The sequence below is a fragment of the Pithys albifrons genome, chromosome 8, assembly GCF_047495875.1.
Source record: "Pithys albifrons albifrons isolate INPA30051 chromosome 8, PitAlb_v1, whole genome shotgun sequence".
NCBI classification, from domain to species: domain Eukaryota; kingdom Metazoa; phylum Chordata; class Aves; order Passeriformes; family Thamnophilidae; genus Pithys; species Pithys albifrons.
This window is the reverse complement of record NC_092465.1, coordinates 9,038,147-9,065,595: the sequence shown is the minus strand read 5'-3', so window position 1 is coordinate 9,065,595 and position 27,449 is coordinate 9,038,147. Positions and strand designations below refer to the sequence as shown.

General features: G+C 42.2%; 1 protein-coding gene across 1 annotated transcript; it reads right to left on the bottom strand.

Moving 5' to 3' along the window:
- Positions 1 to 3,714: 3,714 nt before the first annotated feature.
- INSIG2 (insulin induced gene 2) lies at positions 3,715 to 16,861 on the bottom strand. The gene is made up of 6 exons (XM_071562014.1): positions 16,822 to 16,861; positions 12,836 to 13,174; positions 9,852 to 9,976; positions 7,511 to 7,677; positions 7,038 to 7,137; positions 3,715 to 6,587 (listed from the first exon to the last, which is right to left on the bottom strand). The coding sequence occupies exons 2-6, from the start codon at positions 13,077 to 13,079 to the stop codon at positions 6,546 to 6,548; spliced, it is 678 nt and encodes a 225-aa protein (XP_071418115.1). The 5' UTR covers positions 13,080 to 13,174; positions 16,822 to 16,861; the 3' UTR covers positions 3,715 to 6,545.
- Positions 16,862 to 27,449: the final 10,588 nt, after the last annotated feature.

The window sequence follows — 27,449 nt, the reverse complement described above, 5'->3', positions numbered from 1 at the left end:
GATCTTTCAATTCATCTTCTTCATGTCACTATTCTAGTTGCATTTTTGCTTGATACACTGATTTGAAGAAAGTGGTTGGTAAGAGGAATTTAAACCACACAAAGCAGTATTATTTCTCTCTCTCCAGTTTAATCAGAGCAGGCATGAGTCCAACACAGAGCTCAACTGAATTTCCTACAAGCAAAATACTGGACAAAAAAAAAAAGAGCCAGATCATGGCAAGCTTTTATGATAACAAGCTCTTCATCAGCCAACATTTTGTATTTGCATTATTATTAATGTGCTCTGCCAGATCTGATTCTCCTGAAGCGCTAATATCCCATACAAAAAGCACACATTGCAAATCACAAGGGATGACGAGTTTCCATAAGTGCTGAGAGGAGGGAAAGGCAAAATCTGCAGTGTGCTGCTCTTACTTGTTGCACAATGTAGGAATTTTTCTGACCTGTAACACATTAGTAAACAAGTGAGATCTAAACAATTTCATCCCTTTCAAACACAGTGGGCCAAATTCCCAAACAGCATGAAATGCTGCATATCCACTGAAATCAATGGAGTTATGCCAGTTCTACTGAGAACTTGGCTTTGCATGTCAGTTCATTCAGCAATGATTGCACTTGACACGCAGCACAGAACAAGCATTTGTTTTCAAAAAGAAACAGTAGAGTCTTTCAGTGCTGACCCAGCCTATACATAGTACTGGCTCCAAGAACAGGATTAACTGTCCTTAGCACAGGCTCCTATGTATTTCTCCAATGGAAGGGTAAGGAGGAGGAGAAAAAGCATATTCTTTGGCACACTGTTGGCATGTCTCACCACTCGAAATCAGAAATGATGGTCTGTAGAACAGTGCAAATTTGCTCTTCATTGGAACCTGCAATTGACACATGCACTCAATGTCCTTACAGCTATTGGGCATCCTTTCACCCCACCTGTACACCATGGACTCACATCCCCCACTTTACCTCACAATACCAACCAGTGCCATAGGCCGGACAACCAATTTCTCACAGAGTTCAAAAGTGGTGTGTCAAACTCAGTAAGAAGTTGCTAATGTCATATTTCCACAAATTCTCTGGGGGCATGGCTAGGCTTACCCTTGGCATCCCTAGCTGCTGAGGAAACAACAGGCACAGCTGGTGTAGAGGAGACATATGTGCCAAAACATGTTCTGGTGATCATGGCCAATTAAGCAATGCCTTTGGAGGACATCCGAGATCAGAACAAGTCAATACAAATGCATCTGCAAGACTCCCCTTACCCTTGTTTTGAAACCCATGGTGCAATCAGAATGATCATTTATTGTCCCTTTCTTTCTTGCAACATTATGAAAAATGCTGGAGGTTCTTCTTGTGTAATTTCTCTCTGGTAAATTAAGTTGAAACCCTGTTCCTCACAGCTTTCTTTTTAGTTCACACATTTTCCCTGTAACTGCATGAAACAAATCTTGCTTTGAGGTTATTAAAAATATTAAGTATCTAAACGTTGGTTTCAAGGCTACTGAACTAAACAGAGAACAGAAATAGCAAAGTTACATCGGGAATTCAGACAGCAACATATTTATAAATACAGATTTTTCTTTCAACAAATATTTCCTTAAAAGGCACAAGTTTAGGATTTCTACCAACAAAGTCAAAAAGACAGGCATTATGGCCACACCTGTGGACCTTCCCTCTGCAAATGCTCTGCAATGTGTGCACATATCCCTGCAGAACTACAATACAATAGTACAGTACAAAAACCTCCTGCATAGAGGCTTTTAAGTGCAAAAGACAAGACAAAACTGCTGCCTTTACAGAAAGCAAATCCTGTGAACCTTGATCTAGGGATGCTGCAGGTTGTGCATCTGACATGGATGTGCAGGGCACACAGGACACAGAGCTCTGACCTGGCTTGGCCTGGGGAAAATTAGTAGCTGCCCTTTTCCATTTTATTCCTATCTGCTGTAGCGCTGGGCAGGCTAAAAAACAAAGTGTCAAAGTGTAACAGGAGCTACCAAACTTCTGCGCTTCAGAACTGAAGAGCAACAAAGGAAAACCTCAAGAAAATGCCAAACTACATTTCAATCTGGATTTCAGCTCCAATCAGATAAAAAAATGAACCCTACCTCTTCCCCAGCATGGCTTTTAAATATTCAAAGCACAGACTCCCAGTATGCTGCCTGAAAAGCTCAGGCATAAAGTTTATCCTTTAATTTGAGGCTTTGTCATTTGACTGGAGGGAGGCAATCAGGACAAGGCTCTGGACCATGCTGCTCAAAACATGACAACAGGCACAACCAAAAATTCAAGCTGGCTGCCTGAAGCAATTAAAGGAGTGTTTACTATTCCATGACAGTTAACATGTTGGACTGACCTTTCATTTAGTGTTTAGTGCTGAACATTAAGCTGCAAAATTACTCATGCTTTGCATTTAGTACTGGCATCAAAACTAACAGCATTAGATCGCTATTCCCACGGCGAGACATTCGTTCCCTCTGCCCAGCTGTGAATGTACTTTCATAAGCATTGCATTTGATATTTAACATCACTTCCACAGGTTGTATTAGAATTATTGGTAACGCTGCTCCAAAACATCAGAAGCATACGCAAAATGTCAGGGGTGATGTGGCTGCTGAAATTATGTTCCTTCCTTACACACCTGGAAAGATAAAGAAGGAAGACTGGTGTATGCCCACAGGACCCACGGCAGCTCCCAGCCAGATGGCAGCAGGGAAGTACAGAAAATACAGGGGAAAAGTTTCTGTGTTCACTCTCCTCCTAGCTGCTTAGGGCAGTCGTACTATAGAGAGGCACAAGATGTGCTTTGTGAGAGCCTGGCAGCTCAGCAGTCGGAATATTCTCTTGAAAACGGGCAACTTTCCATTCACCACCCTCGTGCTGGAAGAACCAGGAGTTTCCATTCCCCAGGGTGATGTTCTCCTGGAGAAGCTACAGATGAAAAGCAGAGGTTAAGTTTCCAATAAAACACCTTTAGTTGTTTGCTTTTGGGTGATCTTAGTGCTTACTACCCAAAATTACAGCTATTTCTATCCCTGGCTGTAATTTGCCTGGTCAGACATTTGGCATGCCCAGGATGCTGTATTTTGACAGCAGACTTAGGAATTTTGGGTCACAGGCTGCCAACACAAACAGAGGATTTCTCCATTCACACACTGCACTCCTTCCAACTCTGTTGTGGTTCTGTCCTGCTGTGGGACTGCATCTCAAACACCCACAAACCTCTCTTCCCACCCCTTTCTCATCTCTGCCTGGATACTTTTCCATTACACATTTCCAAACCTCTATTTGTCACATCTTTTTTCAGATAGAGTGATGGGCACAATGAATGGAGTCTGTGAATATCAGAATAGCATTCACTTTATACCCAGACAAGAATATTAATAAATACAAATATATTAAGTTTCTTTGCCATTTATAGGTGGGTTTTTTTCATATTCACAGCAGCTATTTACATCTAAATCTCTATTTTCTGTATTGCAAGTGAAGTTATCTGACTTATTCCTACTGCAGATTCAAAAGGGCAGATTTTCCAAGGCTGCTCAGCATGCTAATTAAGATAAATCAGCTGTGATTCTGATCTTGCCTGCTTCTTTTTCAGTTATTTCCAGACAGGTGTGCGACCAATAAGCCAGCAAAATGGTCAAAATTATTATGAGATTGCTGATAGAAGGCAACTCGGTGTAATTTCTTAAAGAAAGAAGAAACCTATCAATCAAGGTTGTAATTGTATTTAATGCATATTTTGCTTTTAACAGCAATTTGCCAGTTTAAACAGCATAGACTATACAATGCTCAATTGGTGAAGAGGTTATGGTGCTTATAAAGTTGTATCTAAAATATAACTTACTCATTCTCTATTGAACAACATTTTTTAGAGTCTAATGTTATAATGACATGCTATACAGTAACAGCATGTTCCCACCACTGAAGTTAAGGCCATGTCAGCATTCTCATCATGAACCTTTTCCAGGGTTTGAACACACTAGCCATAAAATTACAGTGAAGTTTGAAACAACAGGACACCCACGATGTGATCCTGTACTGATGTTAGTCAAGTAAGAATAAAAACAGTAAGACACATATAATAAAGGACTCCACCCAAATTTATTTTGGATGATTGCTGCCTTTGCATGACATGCTTAAAATTTCCAAAATGAAATTTAAAAGTTTAGCAGACAGCACAGACTAACCAGGTTTAGCTGAATCTGACCAAAGTGCTGTAAAGTGGGTGCCACAGATGCACAATAACCACTTCTCACATACTGCACATTTTAACATACACAAGAGGTTGCTTCTGTCTAAGTATTGAGACTGGCAGGTACCAGCAGCTCTGCCACCAAGTGAATAATAAAAGCGACTCATCTTCAGTTGTACACACTCACTGATCATGATGAAACTACACTGTTTACGAAGTCAGCACACTGGCTACTGAGGTACCATGTTTTCTCTACAGTTAGGATAAGAAATAGCTGAATTTTTATGCCACTCATGCCCCGGTAACTCAAGAGGGACTCATCATTTGCCCACCAAGCTGAAGGAATTTGCTGATGTAAAGGTGGATGAGGTGAAATACTGTAAGAAAGAGACCCAACAGCTTCTTCAGCGAATCACAAGAACCTGCTTAAAGAGACTCATCCCTCGTTCATGCCCAACATCTTGGTTTTATTAATAAAATGCTTCCTATTGTGATAAGAATGGTTTGATTAAGAGAAAACCTCTAGTCAGGGATCAACTTAAACATATTCTACCTCTGTTTAAAGCAAAGCACCTCTCTAATGCTTTCCCAAAACATTACCCCGTGACAATGGCTGTAGGTGCTGAACTGCCATGAAATCATGACAAGCTGATGACACTGTGGAGCTGCAGAATCAAGCTCTTTATACCTCACTGGCTTTTTATTTTTACAATTTCCCATTCAAGAAATTTTCCTTTTGTGACCACTCCATTGTATACTTTTCAAACTTGGAGGTAAAGCAGGTAAGACTGGAAAACAGTTGCCCCGTTCAAACTTCGTGTACAACACATTCACACATTCATTATAAAAACTTGTCTAAACATCTACTTGTTCTTTGGACCAACTCCAGCCTCCCTAGGTGACTGTAACATGTCTTATAAACCCTTCATGGAAGACTTAAAAAATAGTACTTCAAGAAATAAAGGAAAACAAATACATTAAAACATAATTAACATGACAGAAGGGGAAAACAAAGTGGAGACACCCCATGCCAAATTCACTGCAGGCACAGGTTAGCATTGTCCTCTTGAAGTCTGCTTTCTGCCTTCTTGCAAAAGTTCTTTCATCTCATGGTCTAAAAAGGGAGCTGCAAATCCAAGAGGAAATTCCATGTATGCCCCCAAATATGGGTCAAAAAATAAAATCCTTCTTCAGAAGGGAACTGATTAGCATACAGCCTATTTCAGCTTGCTGTCCTACCAGGCTTTCTGTGCACAGGCATCTGTAAAAGAGGGATAAGAGTACTGCCCTACCCCAGAAAACTGCTGTAAGAACAAATGCATTTATGATTGCCTGGACACAGTCACAGAAACAAGGGCTACATTGGTACCTAAAATACAGCCTGGCCTCCTCATGCTGGTCCCTGCCAACAGAGCAGGTGGTAGGCAAGGACTATCAAGAGTAACATTGGTCATGGAGGCATTTATGACACTATACGGTAGTGGCTGATTTACTTCTGCAGAATTAAGTTTTGCAGTAAAAACTCCCGAAGTTTTTTTTCCTATCAATACAAGTCAGCTTAAATGACTGTACAAAAATGACCCGAACTGTATCACGTTGTGCACACAAGTAGTTCCAGAAGCTGTTCTCATCTAACAATGGTTCACATAAACTCATATACAAACATACATACTTGCGGTACCAGGGGAAAAATAGCAAATAATTTCGAGACTCAGTTTCCATTTCTGTGTTCTGTCTGGGTACATACCACAGACCAATGAAATGCTACAAGAATAACCCATGTAACCTGTATTGTTTCCTCACCTGTAATGTGACTAAGAAGAATGATGCACTGTGTTAATATGCAGAAATCACTTACTTATTGCACCAAAGCTCACCTGTAATCCATAGATTTCATACAGATACTATGAGCTATCATCATGAAAGAGATCTTCGTTCCTAAATTTGAACTCCCTGTCTTTCACTGGCTGTTAAGAACAAGCTCCTCAAAATTTTCAAGATAAAGTGAAGCAAGAAGTTTCAGCTACAGAAACGTAGTGCAAAGGTTCAGTTTGGCACTGCAACATTATGGACAAACAGGAATTTATGGTAAACTGTTTAGGCTTGGAAAAAAGAATCCTATAATTGAACCAATATTGTCAAATGTATTGCATACTATTGTAACTTCACAGTAATCAAAATCAGACATCAAGGTTTCTATAGAAGCAGCAATCACAGATTGCAGTAAAGTATACCACTCAGGGGAAAAAAATTGCATTTTGGCAATTTTATAGTCAAGTGTTTCTTATGCTCCTCCAACAGTCATTTGTCAGACATTTTCCTGTTTAAAAGGTGCATATTGTTTCCTCTCAGTCCTCGTGAGACTTCTCTGCAATGACTTTGCATTCATACTGAAAAACAGAAGTTGACAAAATATTAATTTACATAATTCATGAAAAATACTTATGAGAATGATTCTATAAAATAAATAAAACAGCTTGTCTTAAACTTCACCCAGAAAACTTTGGTTTCCCCAAGTTCTGTGCACACGCTGGTGGCTGCAACTTCTGTCTCCCTGAGCAGCAGAAAGAGCAGGTCAGACTTAGGGGATGGCCTGAGTTCTCCCCAAACACAAGAGCTTTTACTTCGCTCCTCATCCTTTCAGGACCTAAAAGTATGCAACAGAGTGTACAGAGCAAAGAACGGGCTGTGCCCTGAATAACAGGACAAGCAATGATTGCTAATTGCTACCTTACTGCACACCCACGTGCCAAACAGCTGTTTTGTACATATGGAAGAAGAAAAGACATGTAAATTTAAACTTTCATTAGAAGGCAATCAACCTCTCCCTCCAAACTCACCATTGCCAGCTGCCTGCCAATATTGCCCATAGTTATTCCACCAGCAAAAAATATACATGGCAACCAGGAACGAACATAGAGGAAATCTGGAGATGTGTATCTGGAAAAGAACACATATTTTTGAGCTCCATCATGAGGCAAATTCACAGATATTAGGACATTTCAACTCAAAAAGATTTGTATTATAGAAATTTAATTATTTGCAGAAAAAGAGGCTTCTTATTGAATATAGTTGCATTTTCTCAAATGAAAAAAGGAGGCTACATTGTTGGTAAGGTAGCAATTTTATTTCAATTAGAAATTTCCAACTAGATTTTTCATTTACACATATAACAGCTTTCATAAACAATTCAATTTATGTTATGGTCAAAATCAGGTGCTGACAGCTTTGGAAATCATGTCAAATCATACCCTTTCAGTTATTTTATGCTACAGCTGCAGAATACTATAACTTTAAGGGAGTAAACACTTACTGATACACTCCATTGTAGACCAGAAGTTGTGATACCAACGTGGCCAGGAAAGCAATTCCCACTCCAAGACCAAAGCCACTTCGTGATCTATCAAATGTCCACCACAGTCCAATTGACAGGGCTGCTAATGTGAGAGACAACTGGATATTGTTGGCAAAATCCACCTTCTGTGTTGGTTGTTAAGGATAAGCTTGGAAATACCATATACAAGTAAAAAGCAATTATTTTCCTTCTGTTTATCATATTTTAGCACAACAGAAAAAATATCATTAAAAAATACATTACCAATGTAAGCTCTCACACAGCTACAGGTGTGAGGAAATAAGCCTTGTAATTGTTGTCAATTTATCAGGAAACTAAAAAATTCTGACACTTCTTCAAATTTGAGGGGACACATTATACTAGATATGAAAACTTAAATCTAGCATTAGACTTCTCCAAGTGACAGAGATTTACCAAAAAAAAGGTATTTATTGCTCTTAATTAATTGCAATTTGTTTAATTTACATGACACTTCACATCCAGCTCAACATTAAAATGTTAAAGTTTTCTATAAAACAAAATATAAATATTACTGGAAAGTGTTCATGTAAATCAACATAGAAAGTCAGTTTTGTCAGCTCTGTGACAGAAATGTGAAGTCACTCCAGATATCTTTGTAGTGTTTCACATCCTTCAAAATGTTTTGAAAACACTAACGCATCCTCTGTACTCTTGTCCAAAACAGATAATTAAATAGGAGGCTGTTAAGTTTCACTGGCTGAAAGCAAATTTATGGGACAACACTATAAAAACCACTGCCCTATTTTCTCACAAAAATTTGGAGAGAGACCTAGAGAAAATGAGAAAGAAGCTTGACTCACTGCAATAATTACAGGATAAAAATCAATAGTATCAGAAAAAGCATCGAACGAGACCAAAACTGTCACCAAATATAGCAACATGCAGAACTGGCAAGGGCTGAGGAGAAAGCAGTCTGGACAGCTGTCAAGCAGGAAATACAGACAGTACATTACTGATGTCCTGGAATAGGGTAACAGCTGTTAAGAGAACTACAGAAGGTTTGCTGTAAATAATCAGACCGAAGCAGAGAGAATTTGCCAATTCTCTTGCATTTCTTAAAAGCAGCAAATTTGCACATGCTCACCCAACAGGTACAGGCCAGGCCAGTAAGAACCACAGCACCAGACTAGTGCACCTTTGGGAAGGAGAGTAAGGCTTATGAGGCTTGGCAGCTCCAGCTCATCCAGCCATACTGGAGAGCAGTGGGTGGGAACAAAACAACAACAACAAAACCCAGTCAAGGGCCAAGCCATCTCAGTGGGAATTCAGCTTGCTCTCACAGACCCACAGAATCATTAAGGTTGGAAAAGACCTTTAAGATCATCAAGTCCAACCATTAAACTGACTCCCAGCTTTCGCTTCATTTGCCATTTTTACCTGAGAATGAGGACATTCAGTAGCAGGTAATCAGAACTTCTTAGCATCACTTTTGTGAACCATGTTGGAGCTGACAGCTATAGAGACAAGCATCTCTGAGATTATCAACTCCTTTTCTGATTACAAGATTCCAATTTTCACAAACAGATCCTGTTTTAGCTGACAGAGAAGGCACTAGGCATGACTACACAAAACCTTGGGGCACTGCCAGTAAGGTGCACCAGTCCACAAGAAAAGCACCCTGTCACCCAGCATGTCCCCAGCTGCTTCAGGGGGAAAGGACACCAGTTCTGAGCACACTTGTATGAGGATATATCCGAGCAGCTACACAATTAGGAGACATATAATGTACTGCATCATGCTGACTGACTTCTAATTGCTCTTACTGAATGACCACAGGAATGAGAACTACTCTCTTGGCATCAAGGAAGGCACCATTTGCAGAATGGGGTAACACCACTTCCTTGAGTTGCATAGTCCTGAGTATTCCTTGTCCTGAGTTTTCCCCATTCTCGGCAAGTGCATGTGCTTCACTGATGCTCTCAAGACTGGAATTCAAGCTCCCACTAGAGTGTTAAAAGGACATCAGCTTGGAAGGTCTCAAAGCACTTTTCTGTAATACCTATCATGTGAATATTTTCCTGCACTTTAATTATTCGAAGAAAACAAAGACATATATAAGATGAAGCCCAACACTGAGACACTTCTAATGAAAAGATTTTTCAGAGCAAAAAAAGGTGAGACAGCGCCTCCAATACTGCTACAATCTGACGCACATATTCTGCATTTCCCTTGCAAAAATTCTGCATCTTGTATCTTTAACAAGTCATGACTGACTGCGTGTGTCTTTTTCACACGGAAAGCCATTTGTTATCACCAATTTCACCCGAACACAGGATACGGCGCTGGCATGATTTATTCCCACAAAGACTGCTACACATCGCATTACACTGGACCATTCTCTCTTGAACTTGTGTGGCTCTCCCAGATGTCTGTCCATGCAGGGGTACAATAACCCAATCACAGCTGTGGAGACAGGAAAGAAAAAAGGCCCACAAGCTAAAGCACTGGCAATATTTAACTAAAATAAAGACTATCTAGACAATTACAGTCACTACTAAAACTGAACTTTTAAGGATAAATAGCACAAAAACATACATTGTAAACAAAGAGGAATTTCAAAGAATTTCATTATTTAAAAAAGCCCTGTCAAAACTTCAGCAGCATCTTCAACCACTGCAGTAATGATCTGGCAGAAGCAGCAATACAGAGAATTTGAACCAGGGGCAGAGGATGACAGAGCTCTCCCTGACACCAAAGTCTGCACTGTAGTTCGGGAAGAGAAGTAGTAGCCTACAGGGTGGCACTTTTGAAGACCCCATAGATCAGACATGAATGTTTAAATAGCCACAAAACAAACACACCAAAGCACGAGCAGAGTGTGGCATTTTGTTTTTTCTTTTGTTGTTGTTCCAAGCAGGTTTTGTTTGGATAATGTTTTTCTCTTCTTCAATGCTACTATCAAGCTCACCCAGAAAAGAGAAAGCCAAGAGCCTACAGCAGTTGTTGAATACAGAAAACAAACAGTACTTCCCCAGGGCCCCAGGGAACTGTGATGCTTTTTCAATATTTCTTCATAAATGTGTTCTCTCCTGCAACTGCAGCTAAAGAGACTGTTACCAATCCCACTGAGGAGTAACAATGATGCCTAATGTTAGACTGGTGCTGCAGGAGCACAGCAGAGCCCAAGCCATCGGTACAGACTCCAGTGTCCTCAGTCCAGCACACTGTTGGGGGGGGAGCATCACAAATGCTCTTTATTTTTCCACAGAGGAAACTGATCTCCAGGATTTGGGAAAATAAATCATCAGTAAAGCTGGAGTGGAAAAATAAACCTCCCTGAGCAATTTTCTTGCCAAAGGCCTTGGGCCAAACTCATGACTAATAATGGTGATGGATGAAAGGACTTCTCTGAATGCAGTCTCGATCAGCACTGATTATAAATATGCAAAACACCTTTATTCTGTTCATAATAATAAACCATACTGCAGAGAAATGTTCATGTCAATTCCAGGAAGGCTGTGCAAGTACAAATGGTAAGAAAATATGTGAATTATCAGCATTTACCACAGAGGTTCCCTGTATGTATGCCAGCAGAGAAGATAAGGAAAGAAAATGGAGAAGACTGCTAATGAAAAAGAAAGAACCTGAACACCTCAACAGGGGTGACTCCTGCTGGGAAAAGCCAATTAAGGCTGTAATATCTTTAGATCAAGTAGCTTAAAAATCAAATAGTCCAACTGCCTAGGAAGTGACTGACTACAAGCCATATCCAGCCTTTCCATCAAAACTACCAACCTATCAGATCCGGAAAGGCCCACAAGCTTCTTGTGACATGATGACAAGACCTACCCTTCCCAAGTTCCCACTCACAGCTGTAGTGTCCTCAGATGACCCAAGAGAGCACAAGGCGCAGCCAGATGCAAAGAGCTGATGGTTCAAACATTGCAGTAAACACTGCAAAACTTGTGCATTGCTGCTGCTGCTGCTTCAAGCTGGGATTCTCTCATTTCAACCCCCACTACTCTGTATATAAAAGATCAAACCTTTACCAGAAATACTTGTCAAGACAGTATGTTTAAAGCATAAGGGAAAAATGCAGCAAATGCAGGATATGAACCAAAAACTAATCGACAATCTTGGCAAGACAACAGGAAGAGGACTGAGACTACTGGCAGATAGAGCAGGTATGGAACTGCCATCATAATATGCCAAATGCATTTCCACTGGACAACATAACTGATGTATTCAGGGATTTGGAGGATTTCGTATCCAATGAAGCTCCTCTATGACATCTGGGGTGTAATATTTCAAGAAGGTATTTTTAAAAAAAAAGCAATTAGATTACTAGGAAAAAAACAGGCTTAAATATTACCAGTAGCAAAACAGTGATGCCATCTTGAAAACAAGTTTATTGACTCACATTAAGACTGAGCTTCTCAGTCTTACCAAATTGACCCCTAGGAAGATACTTCCTGCAACTAACAGTTTCATCAAAGCAGAATCCTCCAGTACTGGCAGCTAAGAATATTCCCTTAGCAAAGTGTGAAACTGACCCACAGGATCAGTGATTTTCAGAACCAAGTAGGAAAAAGTCAAACTCTATCATGCTTATAACATGGAATATGCCTTGATACTTTAAAGAAGGGGAAAAATGGATATTTCTTACTACCTACAGTGGACATCTCACTTAAGCTAGCTGAACACATAAAAGCCTCAACTCCCTCTGAGATCATGGGAGAAATGGAGCATGTTCCCATCATCCAAGGTGCTCTGTTCTGCACTGTGCCTCTACAGGTGCATCCCTGGCCTCAGCTCTAGAGACACATCAGGGCTACCAGCTCCATGGAGTTAAAGCCGTATCTCCACCTGGAACGAGGAACAAAGGGAAAACTGCACCAAAAACCAGAGTATTTCTCAGCATGGTTTGCTGTGCTTAAACAAGGCACTGTGTGACACACAGTCTGACACTGCCAGGGTATTTTCAATGGCTGTCTGAGAGCACACTCCTGTAACCCAGACGCCAGGTTACATGTGGCATCACCTTCTTAAGTTTGTGAAACTTGCACTCTGTCCCAGCATAAAAAGCAAAGGTTATGCTCTGCTAACAATAGTACAGTTAGACAAGTTAGCAGAACAGCAATTTCTGGACATATTTGGGTATACACAGGGACATCAGAAGGATAGTAACAGCTGAAAAAAGGGCAGTAATGGTGGAAGAGGAATTTGTATCTGACCCAACTTTCATATAGTTTTTTGTAACTATCTAACCACCACTCTACTTTTTCACCTCCACGCCAGGCACACACACACGACTGAACTTACCTGATGCTGTGCCACAGCAAGGTGGTACCCACCATGCTGAAGAGAAGATGCTTGTGATCACATCAGGGGGGAAGAGAGTAACGTTTCTCTGGATCTGAAGCAAGTTTAATACTAATGCAAGAAATACACCAATAAAAAACAGCACTATACCACGAATTACCAAATTCATGCCATGACTGGTTACAGATGAAATATATGGGCCACACTTTTTTGGTAAGGCTGGCATTGTATCATTTTCTGCCATGACTTCTTATGTTCTCAGAGGCATCCAACAGGCTGGCTGAGGAGGATTCACTTGCAATCTGTATTTTTACTCTTCAGTTAGGAGACACCCAAACCCTGAAAAATAATAAAAATGGGTAAAAATGCAGATATAATAAACATTAGATGTATTTCTCTTAAATTATTTGGAAATCAGGTTAAAACAATGTCTATTATATTTTTTTCTGAATTTTCTGAGGTGGCAATTAGTCATTTCAGAGCAGAAACAACCACAGCTGCAAAAACGCCTTAGAAAGAAAACAGGTTTTACAAATAGCTTTGTCTAGTAGAAGGCAGAGGAGGAAACACGTGGTATGGGACAGCTAGGAATGTGAAACCACAGCAAGGAGGTGAAGAAATGAACCTGGTATCAGATGGAAGAAAGGGTTGCTTTGTAGCGGCAATAAATTGTTTTTCTCCTCTCCTTTAAGCAACAACAGGAGATTTTTTAATTCAGCGGCAAGTAAACACAGCCCTTAATTCTAAGTCAGCCACAGAGGTTCATAGATCTGTCTTCTTGAAGAGATGTCAGAAAATATTTCTCAACTAGAAAGTGAAATCTGAGAAATGATTTTCAAGATGGAGTCAGAATTTCAACAATCCTGCAGCGCACACATTTTCTAACCCCTGGTAAGAGCAAACAGATCAGCAAACCAAAGCAGTAATCTCAATATAAGGAAATACCCAAGCAATATACTTTTGGTGAAAACTGACATACATTATGACAAACTGTAAATGTAATCAGGAACAAAAGCACCTGAGGGCGAAGGGAAAAGGAGCGCCGCCTGCCCAGCACTAGCAGCGCCCATCTGTGAGTAGTTGTAGGCACTACAGGAATGGCAGAGTTCCCATCCCAATCCCTCTTTTTTTAAAAAAACCTGTCCATCAAGAGTCTTGTTATACATGGATTCAGTGCCACATTCTTGTATAACAACGACTTTGATCGACAGCTTAGCCACCTGGAACTTCAGAAAAAAAGCCTTGACATTGTTTTTAAATTTGAAACTGCCAACTGGTGGCAGCTTCTGTTAACTCTTATTTATGGCGCATGGAGAGCCAAAACAGAACATCCATTCCCCTTCCACCCCAGCTCCAGCAGATCCAGAGGAACCTCTCTGAAGATGCAGCAGCAGAGCAGAGGACACAGCATCCACTTTTGCTGACTAAAAGCCGACAGGGAAGTAAAAAACATCCAGGCTAGTTAAGATACTCCAAGTAACTGCACAGAAGATGCGATACCACAGCATGGCATCCTCTATCAGACAGAAAAGGTTCCAACAGGCAATAAAAAAAAGGAAAAAAGTTCTGATCACATGCAACTTCCCACTACCAATTTGGGAAAGCAACAGTGTCTTCCTAAGAACACAGGGTCTCTTTTACACAGGTGATTTTCCACATTATTTGTAATAATGAACACATCTTAGGGGGAGAGGACAAGTAAGGTGTCTGACTCCTGAGTCTGCTTCCTGACTCATACTGCCAGCCTTGATGTCTGCATCAAGGCTGGCACTGCAACACACTTCCCTCAAGCAAAAAGGAGGTGCTCCAGATTCTTTTTCCCTCCTCCAGATGGCATGGCTTGGATGCTTGGCTAAGTGGAGCTTGGATAATATCTTGAGCCTCCAGAAAAGAAAGCACGTAATCACAAATACATCACTATTTCAGCTGAGAGTCTCCCATGTCCCTGAGGACTTTGCCCACCAGAAATTCTCAGAATTTACAGGAGTCTTTTCAATACATTTCACTGGAGCCTGTAGGTCCCAAATACAAATTCTGCAAGAGTATCGTGCCTAATGGGGGCTTTCAAATTGTTATGTCCCTTTTTAACTTTAGCTTGCCTAGGAAAATAAGTTAAACTCTTGGCTCTCTGCTTCTTTCACCATCCCAACAGCTCTTGGTACTTCCTGAAATCTGCACATCCCTTTTTTTTAAATGCATGACCATAGCTGATGTACATGAAAGTTTACATTTTTGTGTCTCTCTTTAAATGAGAGTTTCTGTTTTCAGTGCTCATGTGGTTTGCACATGTCCTGTGATGCATTATTACATTCAAGTATCTCTTCTTTCATGTTCCTATAGTCCTTGTTCCCCCTGGTACCAGTTCCAAACCTTACATGCTGCATTTATTTCCCCATTATATACTATCTCTTGGTATCTCCCCCTAACAAGACTCTTCTTTTTGTAGTTCTTCAACTACAGGAATTTTCAGCCTAAGAATCACCAACTATCCCACATGGCAATACTGATGTAAACAGCAATGGGATCTGTTTTTTTTCTAGAAATGCTGATGATTGAATAAAAGTCCAATTTTAGTCCAGCATAAACCAGTTTCAGACTAGGAAACATGCATTTATCTAATTTCTTTTTACTTGTCATTCAGGATATATATATGTGAAGGCTTAGCAAAATGTAACAGGACTCAGCTACTCAAGAAAATCACTTACTGCTCTTACACAACCATTGCAGCAGCAAGTCATACAAGACGGCACCAGCAACAGACTTTTACTACCAGGTAAACAGCCTGACCACAGCAAGGACACCTGAGTGGGTACACATTGGTAGATGTTCATAAAAAGTAACTGAAGGTCTAAAGTAGCACTAGTTTTCACCTGCTGGTTTCTCATTCTACACATATCATTTCTGTTTGTTTTATCCCAGTTTCCAGCTTTTCCACTGACCCTGAAGCCTTCTGGCATGCCACAGAGCAACAGGGGAATGGAGCAATGTGACCAACGCTCATGGAAAATCCTTCAGAGCTTTGGACAGCCTGGACTCATGAAGCTCTGGCAGAGCAAAGATGTTTACTATCATTGCATTTCATGAAAATGAAATTAGGATCTCTAAAGAAAACATTGCTTCCTTCTCCTGGACTGGGAGTCTACTGCGCCTGCAGACAGAGGAGATAATGTTTCTTTTTAAGCCCTTTTTTTTTCTACTTTATTTTATTCCTAGCCCTCTCAGATGGGAATAGATCACACACTGAACCAACACAACTGCTGAACCTTCATCTCGTGGGAATACTCATTCACAACTGCAGCAGCGCAGTGATAGCTGCAGGCTTGGCACTGTCGGAGCCCCAGCTGCGCTTCCCCCCTCGGTGGCACATGGATGCATCCCAAGCTTTCCAAAACACTGTGCGCGACCTGCCAGGCGAACGCACCGTGTTTGGCGTTGCACAAAGTTAACAAGCGAATTACCGCCCCAGACATTTTCGAAACACTTAGTCACTTAACCGCCTCCTAAAGGGAAGCTCCGTCCTGCAAGGGCTCCCCGGGGCTCTCGATGAGCACATGGGGAAATTCAACCTCCTGACACGGCACAGACACAGCGGGCACGGCGCGGCGTTGCGGGGGCCGAGAAAGGATTTATTTAAGCCACTGCGCGCCAGAGATGGCAAGAAACCATCTGTCTTCTGGGAGGCAACGCCACAAGCAAACCACCCGACACTTCGTGCGCGGAGGCTCTGCCCTGGACCGCGGGCCGGGGGAGCGCTGCCCGCCCGGGCCCGGGGCAGCCCCGCGGGGCAGCAGATCCCGCAGTCACCGGCAGCGCCCATGCCGGCCCGGCCCGCCTCGCCCCACCCTCCGACCCCGCAGCGGCACCCCCGGAGCCCGCGGGCAGCACAGGACGGCTCGAGGGGCACCGCCGCCCGCCCGGCCAGGCCCGGTACCCCCTCCCGCGGCCCCGCAGCCCCGGCCCGGCCCCTCCGCAGCCCCGGCACTCACTCGGCCTCCGCCATCTTCCCCCAGGCCCCGCCCCGCGCAGCCTCCGCAGAGCCCGCCGGGCCCTGGGGCGCGCCGGGTACGGGACAGAGCTGCGGGATGTGCCAGAGGGCGTCCGTGCATCCAAACATCAATACATACGTTCCTCCATACACCAGTGCATCCAAACATCCGTGCATCCATATATCTGTGCATCCATCCATGCATTCATCCTTACATCGTACATCCGTGCATCCAGACATCGCGCACACCGCGCTGATCCACCGCGGGAAGGCGTTTGGTGCCCGAACTGTTGGGGCAAGGCCAGGGGAGCGCCACGATGTTCCTAAGAGGGCTGGAGTACTGTATGCAATTTGGGGCATGCAGTATAGGAAAGATACTGAGCTGTTAGCGTCCAAAGGAGGGCAGGGAGGATGGGGAAGGGCCTGGAGGAGAAGCTGGGGGTATGAGGAGGAGCTGAGGGCACTTGGTGTGTTCAGCTGGAGGAGAGAAGACTGAGCAGAGACCTCGTCGTGGTCTTCTCCATCCTCAGGAGAGCAGGCTCTGATCTGCCACTCTCGCGACAGTGACGACACTGCAGGAAGTGGCCTGACGCTTTGTTAGGGGAGGTTTAGGTTGGGTATCAGGAAAAGGCTTTTCACCCAGAGAATGGCTGAGCACTGGGAAGTGATCACAGCGCAAAGCCTGCCAGAGTTGAAGAAGCGTTTGTACAATGCTGTGAGGCACCTGAGGTGACTCTTAGGGTGACCTGTGCAGGTCCAAAGGTTGGACTCGATGATCCTAATGAATCACTTTCAACTCAGCATATTCTGTGATTCTGTAACAGCCTGGGAAAGTTGGGGCTGTTGAGCCTGGAGAAGAGAAGGTTGGGTGGAGACCTCAGCAACCTTCAAGTATCTAGAGGGGGCTGCAGAGAAGTTGGAGAGGGACTACTCATCAGGAACTGTAGTGACAGGACAACGAGTAATGAGTACAAACTGAGAGAGGGAAAATTCAGGTTAGATATTAGTGAGAAATTTTTTACTGTGAGGCTAGTGAGGCCCTGGCACAGGTTGCCCAGGGAGACTGTGGGTGCCCCAACCCTGGCAGTGTTCAAGGCCAGGTTGGATAAGGCCTTGAACAACCTGGTCCCATGGGAGGGTGTCCCTGCTCGTGAGAGTAGGTGATGTTTAAGGTCCTTTTCAACCCCTTGACATTCCATCATTGTATAATTACAGAAAAATCCAGACATGTTGGGCTGTTTGCATCACCCAGCCAGGCTTGGCACACTGTTAAATGCCCAGGCACAGACAGGCCGATGAAGTCCTTGTCCGCAGCTGAAGCTGCTAGCCTGGCTCTGGCCCTCCTGAGCATCTTATCCTGCAAAGATTTTCCCATGCACTTGACTTCATTGATTGAGGCTAAAATTACACATTCCCTTACTCCAGAAGCCACATTTTCATCACCATTTTGGGCCTCTTTGGAAGAATGTACAACATTAAGCAGAAAACAATTTGCTTTAGCCAGTCTTGAAAACTGGTAAAGACATCACAATTAAAAAAACCAATTTATAATATATACATGAGCTGGATTATGGGAGAATAGTACTGTTACATTCATCTATATATTATGTATATTCACTATAACATATTCATTATTATTCTGCTATTAATGAACTCTTCCCTTTCTCATTGCACTGATATTGAATACAATTTATTACAAATATTTGCATGTTGCATTCCCCCAAGCTTAGTATTTCATTGCAAAGACTTTGACAGAGGTCAAAGTGATTCAGTGCAGATTCCACTACAGTTCCCAGAATAATGGCTGGGTAGGATGGAATTTCTAGCTGTTTACTGTAGTGTCATCTTTAGTGATAACTGTGGTTTTCTTTGTGCTGGTATGTTGTGAACAACAGTGTCACCAAACATGTAGAAACTCAGAGGGGAGTACATGAGTCTATAATAGACATATTAAGAATGGAAAAGGGAGACACCTGCAGCAGTAGAAACCCACTGTGGTTTAGATGAGCAACAAATGAATTTTCAAATGATTCAACTTTTTTTTTTTTTATCACACATAAACAAAGTCTTTTTATTCTCAGTAATTCCCGTTGAGCTGCTTGAGTGGTGGGGCAACCACAAAGTGCATTCAGTGTAAGACCATCAGGATAGGAGCCTTGTTCCCAGGGACAAGCCAGGCTTTTCTTCCTGTTAGGTATATGAGTGAATGTCTGTAGAGCTCTTGACTGTGTATTGGGCAGTTGGCATTTTGCCAGCTTAACTCAGGACAGGCTCTCCAAGCACAGTCTGCAGATCCTAAGTATCTGTGGCATCCCTGTAGCAGGAATTCTGCAGAAGCCTGTTTGTGACCTGTGCTGAAGCATTGTCAATGACCAACAGCACTTTTCCAACAAGGAATGCCTGTCCCTTCTTCATTTCACATCTCAGACAACTATGTTAAGTACTGCTGTTATTTCAGGCCTCTAGCTGGTATTGTAAAAAAAAAAAAAAGTAAACAAGAGATTTTTCTTTAAATTATTCTTCAGGAATATAATTCTCTTTCAAAGCCTTCTTAGAAGTTTTTCATGCATACAGAAGGCTTCTGGAAGGCCAAAATGAAGAATTAAAGAACTGAGCACATTTTCCATAAATGTGTTTTCTCTCACCAGCTGGGGATGCTGTCTTGTCTTTTACTACGTGCAGAAGGAGGCATAGCAGAAGCCTGGGTTAGCATACAGCTGGTCAGAGGCAGAGATCAGTACTGCTGACAAGTCCTGCAGCTCACAGGGAGCTCGTTAGGCACAGAGAGGCAGCATGCTGTGAACTAGACTGGGGTCTTGGCAAGAGCATCACAAGTAGTGGACAAGTTCTATAAAATTGATTTTCCAATAGCGCTGGCATTTTAGAGAGGAAAGGAAAAAGAGACAGCAGCAATGTGAAACCATCAGATCACGTGCATTCTTACATGTGAAAAGGGCTTGTGCTTATCTCAGGTTAGCAATAAGATATACAACTTTAAAGCTGAAATCAAAAGCGGTTTTGTTTATTTATTTAGCCACTTGCAAAAGGTGCTGGGTTGTCAGCTCCAGAGGCTAAAGCCCTTTATTTATGTACTGAAAGGTGCTGCATGAACTAAGGCAGTCTGGGTTTTCCCATGTTGCTCTGCCAGCGTGGTTCAGCCCTGATCTAGTTTCCATAATCATTCAGTACTTGCTAAAATAGTTACCTAGGGAGTAAACACTGCCAGCCATGGCTGTGGTTTCTGAGATATGGACTCCAACCCAGTCAGTAGTTTGCCAAGATAACCACATTGCATCACGAGGCACAAACAGCTGTAGCGCTGAAGGACTATGACATTTAAATAAGATACTGGAAATGCAAGGTAGTCATCATCACTCTAGAGTACATCTAAATATGGGATTTAGAAATTAAATCACCATACAACATCTATAGATTCAAAGGACAGAAAATAGCTGGACACTGAGCTTCAGTGGGTGTATTTTTTTCAGTGGTAAATTCTAGTGAGAAGCAAGGACTGTATGGAGCCTGGAGACATGGAGAATGTATCTGAATGCATTCTAGCCCTGGGTGTATGGGCATCTATCATAAGTGTGTCACTTGCTGAGAGTCAAAATAAGGTCAGTGCAGATGAGTAAGTATATGCAAAAAGGGCAGGGAGGAAATTCATGTCAAATCAAGCTAAAAATAGACGGATGAGTGGATGATAAAAATGGTGTAAAAAACGCAACCAGAAAACCTGCAGTGTCTGAGAAGGAAAGTAACCTTGCATGAGAAATTAAAATATTTTCTGAACTCAATTGAAAATATTTTAAATATATGTCCTTGAAGTTAGAATGAAAATTATTTTATTTAAGTTTAAGGTTAACAACTTCTCTGCTGTCACGAGATCCTTCTTTCTCCTTCATTCCCTTTGCAGCCTCTCAGATCCACAAGGAAGGAAAAGATGTTAGCAACTGCATTTGAAAGCTTCTGCCCACTATCCCAAGGCTTACCATGTAGTGATTAGCAGGTAATCTCAACACCAATTGCATTTGGCAATACTGTTGACTGAATTTATTTCAGTTGACATTATATTTGTAGAGATACAGACTTTATACCTATGCCTATAAAGAATATCAGCAACTAATTATAAATTATTTTGAGATAGGACAATAACCCAGTCCTAATTTGCCCTTCATTGTACAAAGACAGAGTGGGAACCTCTCAGACACATCATGGGATTCTTGAGGTTGTCCTGTGCAGGGCCAGGAGTTGGATTCAGTGATCCTTGTGGGTCTCTTCCAAGTCAGGATATTCTAAGATTCTACAAACCAGGCTACTTCTGCAGAGTTTACAGTCCAAAGAGAGCAGCAGATTCCTCTGCAGGTGGTAGAAAGAAACAGCACACATGGAGAGATCCTTTTGCTCATTTGATGTTGTATCTATTTTAAGTTAAAAAATTGTCCTCTGCAGAAACCTACTTTTTTCCTTCACCTGTTGGAAATGGAAAGGGTGTCAAAATTCATAGACATCTAACTCTTAGGCCTCAGAATAAGGGCATAATGATGTTATCCTGTGTAATTTGTTCAACAGCATAGGTTATCTGGGTCAGTGTTGAGGAATGTTTGTGTTGCAGCAGTCTCAGGTGCTTCTGTCTGACAGCAATCACTGCTGGCATTGACAGTGCTGGGAAGGACACATTACAGAGCAGTCTGAAAAATGTCTATTTCTCTTAGCCAACGGAAATGTGCAAATTTACAGTGACAATTCAAATACCATGAGTTCTCATTTCCAACAAATATTTCCATTTTGCAGCATTCAGCTATGTCTCAAATTTGACCTTTCCCTCAGAAAGCACATGATGCAAATGCAGAAATAAAGGAACCAAGAGCTCACTTAGAAACACAATTTTCCATTAAAAGCAGTTTTAATGAAGTATATTCCATCAGCTATAGTTGCTTTTGACAGTCAGTAAGTGATTCAGGTGCCTAAACATAGATTAATGGTCTGTCTAAGAAACACTTTGAGGAATCCAGGACACCTGCATGGAGCTGGGGATGTGACAGCCACCTGCAAGACCTTTACCTTCCTGAGTCTGTGGCTGGGGAGAGCCACTCTGGGGCATCTAAAACAGCCTTACACACCCTGGGCTGGGCAATTAGTCTCAGAATCTCTACAATTTCAAACAATAAAACATCCTCCTGTATTCCAGGAGGAAATAGTTAGTGACTTACTGAGCCAGCTGGATCCTAACAAGTCTATGGGACCAGATGGGATCCATCCCAGGGTGATAAGGAAGCTGGCAGGAGAGCTTGCCAAGCCTCTCTCCATCATCTTCCAACAGTCCTGGCTCTCTGGGGAGGTCTCAGATGATTGGAAGTTGGCGAATGTCACCCCAACCACAAAAACGGGCTGTAAGGCTGACCCTGGCAACTACAGGCCTGTCAGCCTGACCTCAGTGCCTGGCAGGGTTATGGAGCAGTTCATCCTGAGTGCAATCACACAGCACCTTCAGGATGGACAAGGGATTAGACCCAGCCAGCATGAGTTTAGGAGGGGCAGGTCCTGTCTGACCAACCTGATCTCCTTTTATGATCAGGTGACCCACCTGGTGGATGAGGGGAAAGCTATGGATGTGGTCTATCTGGAGTTCAGCAAGGCCTTTGACACTGTCTCCCATAATATACTCCTGGAAAAGCTGGTAGCCCATGGCTTGGACAGAGGCACTCTCTGCTGGCTGAGGAGCTGGCTGGATGGCCGGGCCCAGAGAGTGCTGGTGAATGGAGCTGCATCCAGCTGGCAGCCGGTCACTAGTGGTGTTCCCCAGGGGTCTGTGTTGGGTCCTGTCCTGATTAACATCTTTATTGATGATTTAGATGAGGGGATTGAGACCATCATCAGCAAATTTGCTGATGCCACCAGGTTGGGAGGGAGTGTCGATCTGCTGGAAGGCAGGAGGGCCCTACAGAGGGATCTGGATAGACTTGAGAGATGGGCTGATTCCAATGGGATGAAGTTCAATAAAGCCAAGTGCCAGGTCCTACTCTTTGGCCACAACAACCCCCTGCAGCGCTACACGCTGGGCACAGAATAGCTGGAGAGCAGCCATGCAAAAAGGGACCTTGGGGTACTAATTGACAGGAAGCTCAACATGAGCCAACCGTGTGCCCAGGTGGCCAAGAAGGCCAATGGTATCCTGTCCTGTATCAAAAATAGCATGGCTAGCAGGACCAGGGAAGTGATCTTTCCCCTGTACTCTGCATTGGTGAGGCCACACCTTGAGTACTGTGTTCAGTTCTGGGCCCCTCAGTTCAGGAAAGATATTGAGGGGCTGGAGCGGGTCCAGAGAAGAGCAACAAGGCTGGTGAAGGGACTGGAGCATAAGTCCTATGGGGAGAGGCTGAGGGAGCTGGGGGTGTTTAGTCTGGAGAAGAGGAGGCTCAGAGGTGACCTCATCACTGTCTGTAACTACCTGAAGGGAAATTCTAGCCAGATGGGGGTTGGTCTCTTCTCCCAGGCAGTCAGCAATAGGACAAGGGGGATGGGCTTAAGCTCTGCCAGGGGAAATTTAAGTTGGAGATCATAAAAAAATTCTTTCCAGAGAGAGTAATCAGGCATTGGGATGACCTGCCCAGAGAGGGGGTGGATTCCCCATCCTTGGAGGTTTTTAAACTGAGATTGGCCATGGCACTGAGTGCCATGATCTGGTAAACGGACTGGAGTTGGACCAAGGGTTGGACTTGATGATCTCGGAGGTCTTTTCCAACCCACTCGATTCTATGATTCTATGATTCTACCTGATGCTGTTATTAATGGGTTGCCAGAGCCTGATAAAGAAGTGCTCTTGAGTCTCACTCTAAATTCATGACACTGCTGCAGCTTGGCAAGAGAAAAGTGAAGTCTGGTGTTGGGCAACTGAATTGTGCAAGGAACACCGGGATAAATAGAGTGGTAACTAGCAATCAACTCCGTGTAAGTCTCCCCGAAGCTATGAAAACACAAGAATTGTCTGAGTCAGCATTATTATATATTTTCTTTTTGAAGTCTCAGGATCACAGAGGCAACACTGGAGAGCCATGTGCTGGAGAAAGAAGGAAGACAGAAGTACATAACTGTCCAGGTTGCATGGGGCTTTGAGCCAGCCTGGTCTAGTGGGAGGTGTCCCTGCCCATGGCAGGATGAACAGCATGATTTTTAAAGTCTCTTCCAACCCAAACCATTTTATGATTCTATGGTAATATAAAATAATTTAAATGGAATTTGTGTTGTAGAATTCTCAGGCCAAAAAAACGAAAATGCTTTCCCTCCTTCATAATTACTCTACTGTTTTGGCTGTAATCTTTGTGAAAAGATAATCTCTTTTCTCTAGTGACCCACTAGTTAGTGTCAGGAAATAGTTGTTAGGCTGTCTTGGATTTCTGAGCTACTGCTTCAACTTGACCTTTTCTGATGAAAGCAGGGGCTTAGCCAAGTTGTATAAGATTTGATGTTACAACCAGAACATGGGATACGAACCTTCTGAACTTATATTTTAATGTGATGGCAAATGGATCTGTTAAGAGAATCAGTTGTATTCTCTTCTGCATATTTTTAAAGTTTAATGAGGAAGATTTAAGAGGGTTTAATGAGGAAGACTTTTTTTTATTCCTATCTCTTTTAGTAGAATTATCATGCACAAGTTGAGCCAAAGTACACAGGACTTCACATGTACTGAAAAATATGTGCCCAGATGCGTTTATGTGGAACACTGAACCACCAGTAGCCTAAACTGACTCCTGGATTTTGTCTGAGCCACTTCATCCCAGGCTACAAATTTCAGATGTCAATTTCTGCTGGCATTGTAAATTTACCCCAGTGAAGAATTTGGCCTTCAGGCTGCAGAAACAAATGAAATCTCAGTATTATGTTTGTGTTTGTGTTTGGATTGCCCCTAGTAGGTTTTTTTAGGTTTTTTTCTTCTTTTTGCTCCAGTGATTCATTTATGAAACAAGGTGATGAGATTCAGGCTTCTGATTGTATTTCCATTACCCAGGAATTGAAGTACTCTGAGCAGGGCAGGACTTGCATAAAGATAAACACACGTACCCAAAGAGAACACAAGTACTTTAAATACAGAAAAATATTACAACTTGTGCCCTGTGCTACTTACCCAGCAGACCTTCTGCTGCGGATTTATGGCTGTTGTCACAGTACTTTCTCCTCTGGCCTTTCTCGGAAGAAAGCTTTTCAAGAACTGAATTAATTAAATTCATAGTGTTAAACTAAAAATACTGTCCATACAGATACGCACATATGTACATGCAGATACCTATAATTAGCAACCAGTTTTTCTAGAGGTTTGATCTAAATCCGGCAGATTAGATTATCTGATAATTAGTTTGTTTTGTGGATCTCCAGGGCAGATGCTGGACTCCAAATAACATAATTAGTTTGGGAAAGGGCACAAGCTTCTCAGCAGTTCACGGTCATTTTCTCATATGTGCTTCATGAGAGCCATATGAAGATCTTCCGTTCCAAATAAATCCAAAGGCATGTCAGTTGCCAAATATATTATAAACAATAAGGGAATTTCATGCACCAGTCTTTTTGAGAATAATCTGCTTATGAAATTTCTTGACTCTTAGATCAATATTTTCCAGCATTAGTGGTGCAGCAGAATAAAGATCATGTTTTATTCGAGTTAGGAGATTTTAGCTATATATTATTAGAGATTTTAGAAGTATTTTGATGTACTTGTAACTAGAACATGGGCCAAAATGAGTAATGTTTTGTCATCAGTGAATTTCTGCTGCTTCAGAAAAAGTGATTTTACCTTCATAACCAGCAATGATCTTATATCCTGTAGCTTCAGATGAAACTTAGTCTCTTGTGGCTGTGCTAGAAAATGGATAACTTTTCTGTTTGCTCTATATGCAGAATTTCAGTCACCCTGGCTTTCTCTTTTGCTGCATAATAAATAAGGGGTGTTGTTCAAGTTTTATTTTTCTTATTCATAAATAAGAAATCTCATCCTCATTTGGTGTAGAGCTGCTTCAGATGCTTTACTAACATTTTATTTTCTGCCTTGGTAACAAATGCACTGTCTATCCAGGACACTGTGGCTTCCATTAGGCTGTTCTATTCATTTGGTTCAAGTGGACAATAAAACATGCTGAATGACAGCGTGTCACTGATCACTAGAGAGCTTTAAAGGAAAACCATTCTGCCTCCTGCCTTTTCATCAGCTTTCATATATCTAAATATACCACACACACACACACACTGTTTTAATGGCCTTGTTGATATATTTCTATTAATTTTTAGCAATTAGCCCAGTGTAAAGGCTCATTAGATAAAACTGATTACGTTATTGTTTCCAAAGGAGAAAATAGGTACCCAGATGCCAAAGATTAATAAGCTCCTTGCTATTGAGGAATGTCGGTTAAGTATATTTTTGGTAAATTATTCTGCAGTACTTGAAAAACACTGGAAAATTGAGGGAGGTCCTTTAAATGAAAATGTATATATATTTAAGTCCATCTTCTCTGGGCATAGGTGAAAGGGATGACTGAGAATCAGTGCGAAAAATGGCTAGCCTGTGACTCATATCTGGTGTGTGAGTTGATGGAGTATCTGGTTTGGTAACAAAAGATATTTCTTCCACTCAGGTTGGAGTTTACCATATTGCAGAAGCTGCTACAAAGCCAGTACAACTTATGTTCCTGTTTGGCTCACACACTGCGTAGGTCTTATATGCTGCACAGGGATGTGGTGTTACTTACACTTGTTGTTTTTTTTTTTACTCCTCCTAGTAAAGCAGAAGTATAAGTGACTATAATTCCTCTCTCCATTAATTAGATGTGACACTTCAGCAACTTCTGCCTGACATACATCTGGTTTTCTAAAGTCCATCAGAAGTCCCTTATCCTGGGGGATCTACTGAACCTTCACATGCCCTTCAGGTATTAGATACCTGAATTATTATGTGATTTTCAAGGTAACCCAGGAGATACTTCTTTCTTTCTGAAATTTCAGGTAGTTTTTTTTTTGTCCTGTTTATCACATATTTGTTTTGTGGTGCAGGAGCATTCCAAAGTGTATTGGAAATACTACTCCTCCCTCCCCTTTCAGAATTCTTAATTAGAGAGTGGATAGAGGGTGTAGCTTGGGTGCATTGGCCCTCTTTCAAGAAATTGGCTTTTTAAAACTCAGCCACAAGCAATCAGCTAGCAGGATTTTCATGTGTGCTGTTTCTGAGACAGAAGACCTATCACAACTTTATTAGGGAAGCACCCAGTGCTCCAGCAAACAAATTCCTCACACTCAGGGATGTCCTGCCTCTTGTGCAGCCTTGCAGACCCCTGTTACCTCCTGAAGGTGGGGTCTCTTTGTGACAGGCAGCATCTTTCCACTAAGTGTGAGCACAAGATGTAGCATAATTGTGACATTATGCAGCGTTTCTAGGACTAGACTGCATATTGCTGTTTTAATAAGCCTTTGCTTACCCAAATTACCTCTGTGAAACTGGTGCTTGCAATGTGGACCACAATGAACAATAATGACAGAGATATCATGGCAGTGTATTTCTGTGACTGCCTCCCTTTTCAGTTACATGGGAGACATTCAGGTACTACAAGATGGATATAGTACAAAATGTAGATTTATTGTATT

Coding starts and splice junctions, on each gene's coding strand:
- INSIG2 (XM_071562014.1), bottom strand. CDS start 13,079: ATGGCAGAAAATGATACAATGCCAGCCTTACCAAAAAAGTGTGGCCCA. Junction 7,678..9,851: donor GAATAAATCATGCCAGCGCC/GTATCCTGTGTT, acceptor CAACCAACACAG/AAGGTGGATTTTGCCAACAA. Junction 7,138..7,510: donor GTCTACAATGGAGTGTATCA/GTAAGTGTTTAC, acceptor GTTCTTTTCCAG/ATACACATCTCCAGATTTCC.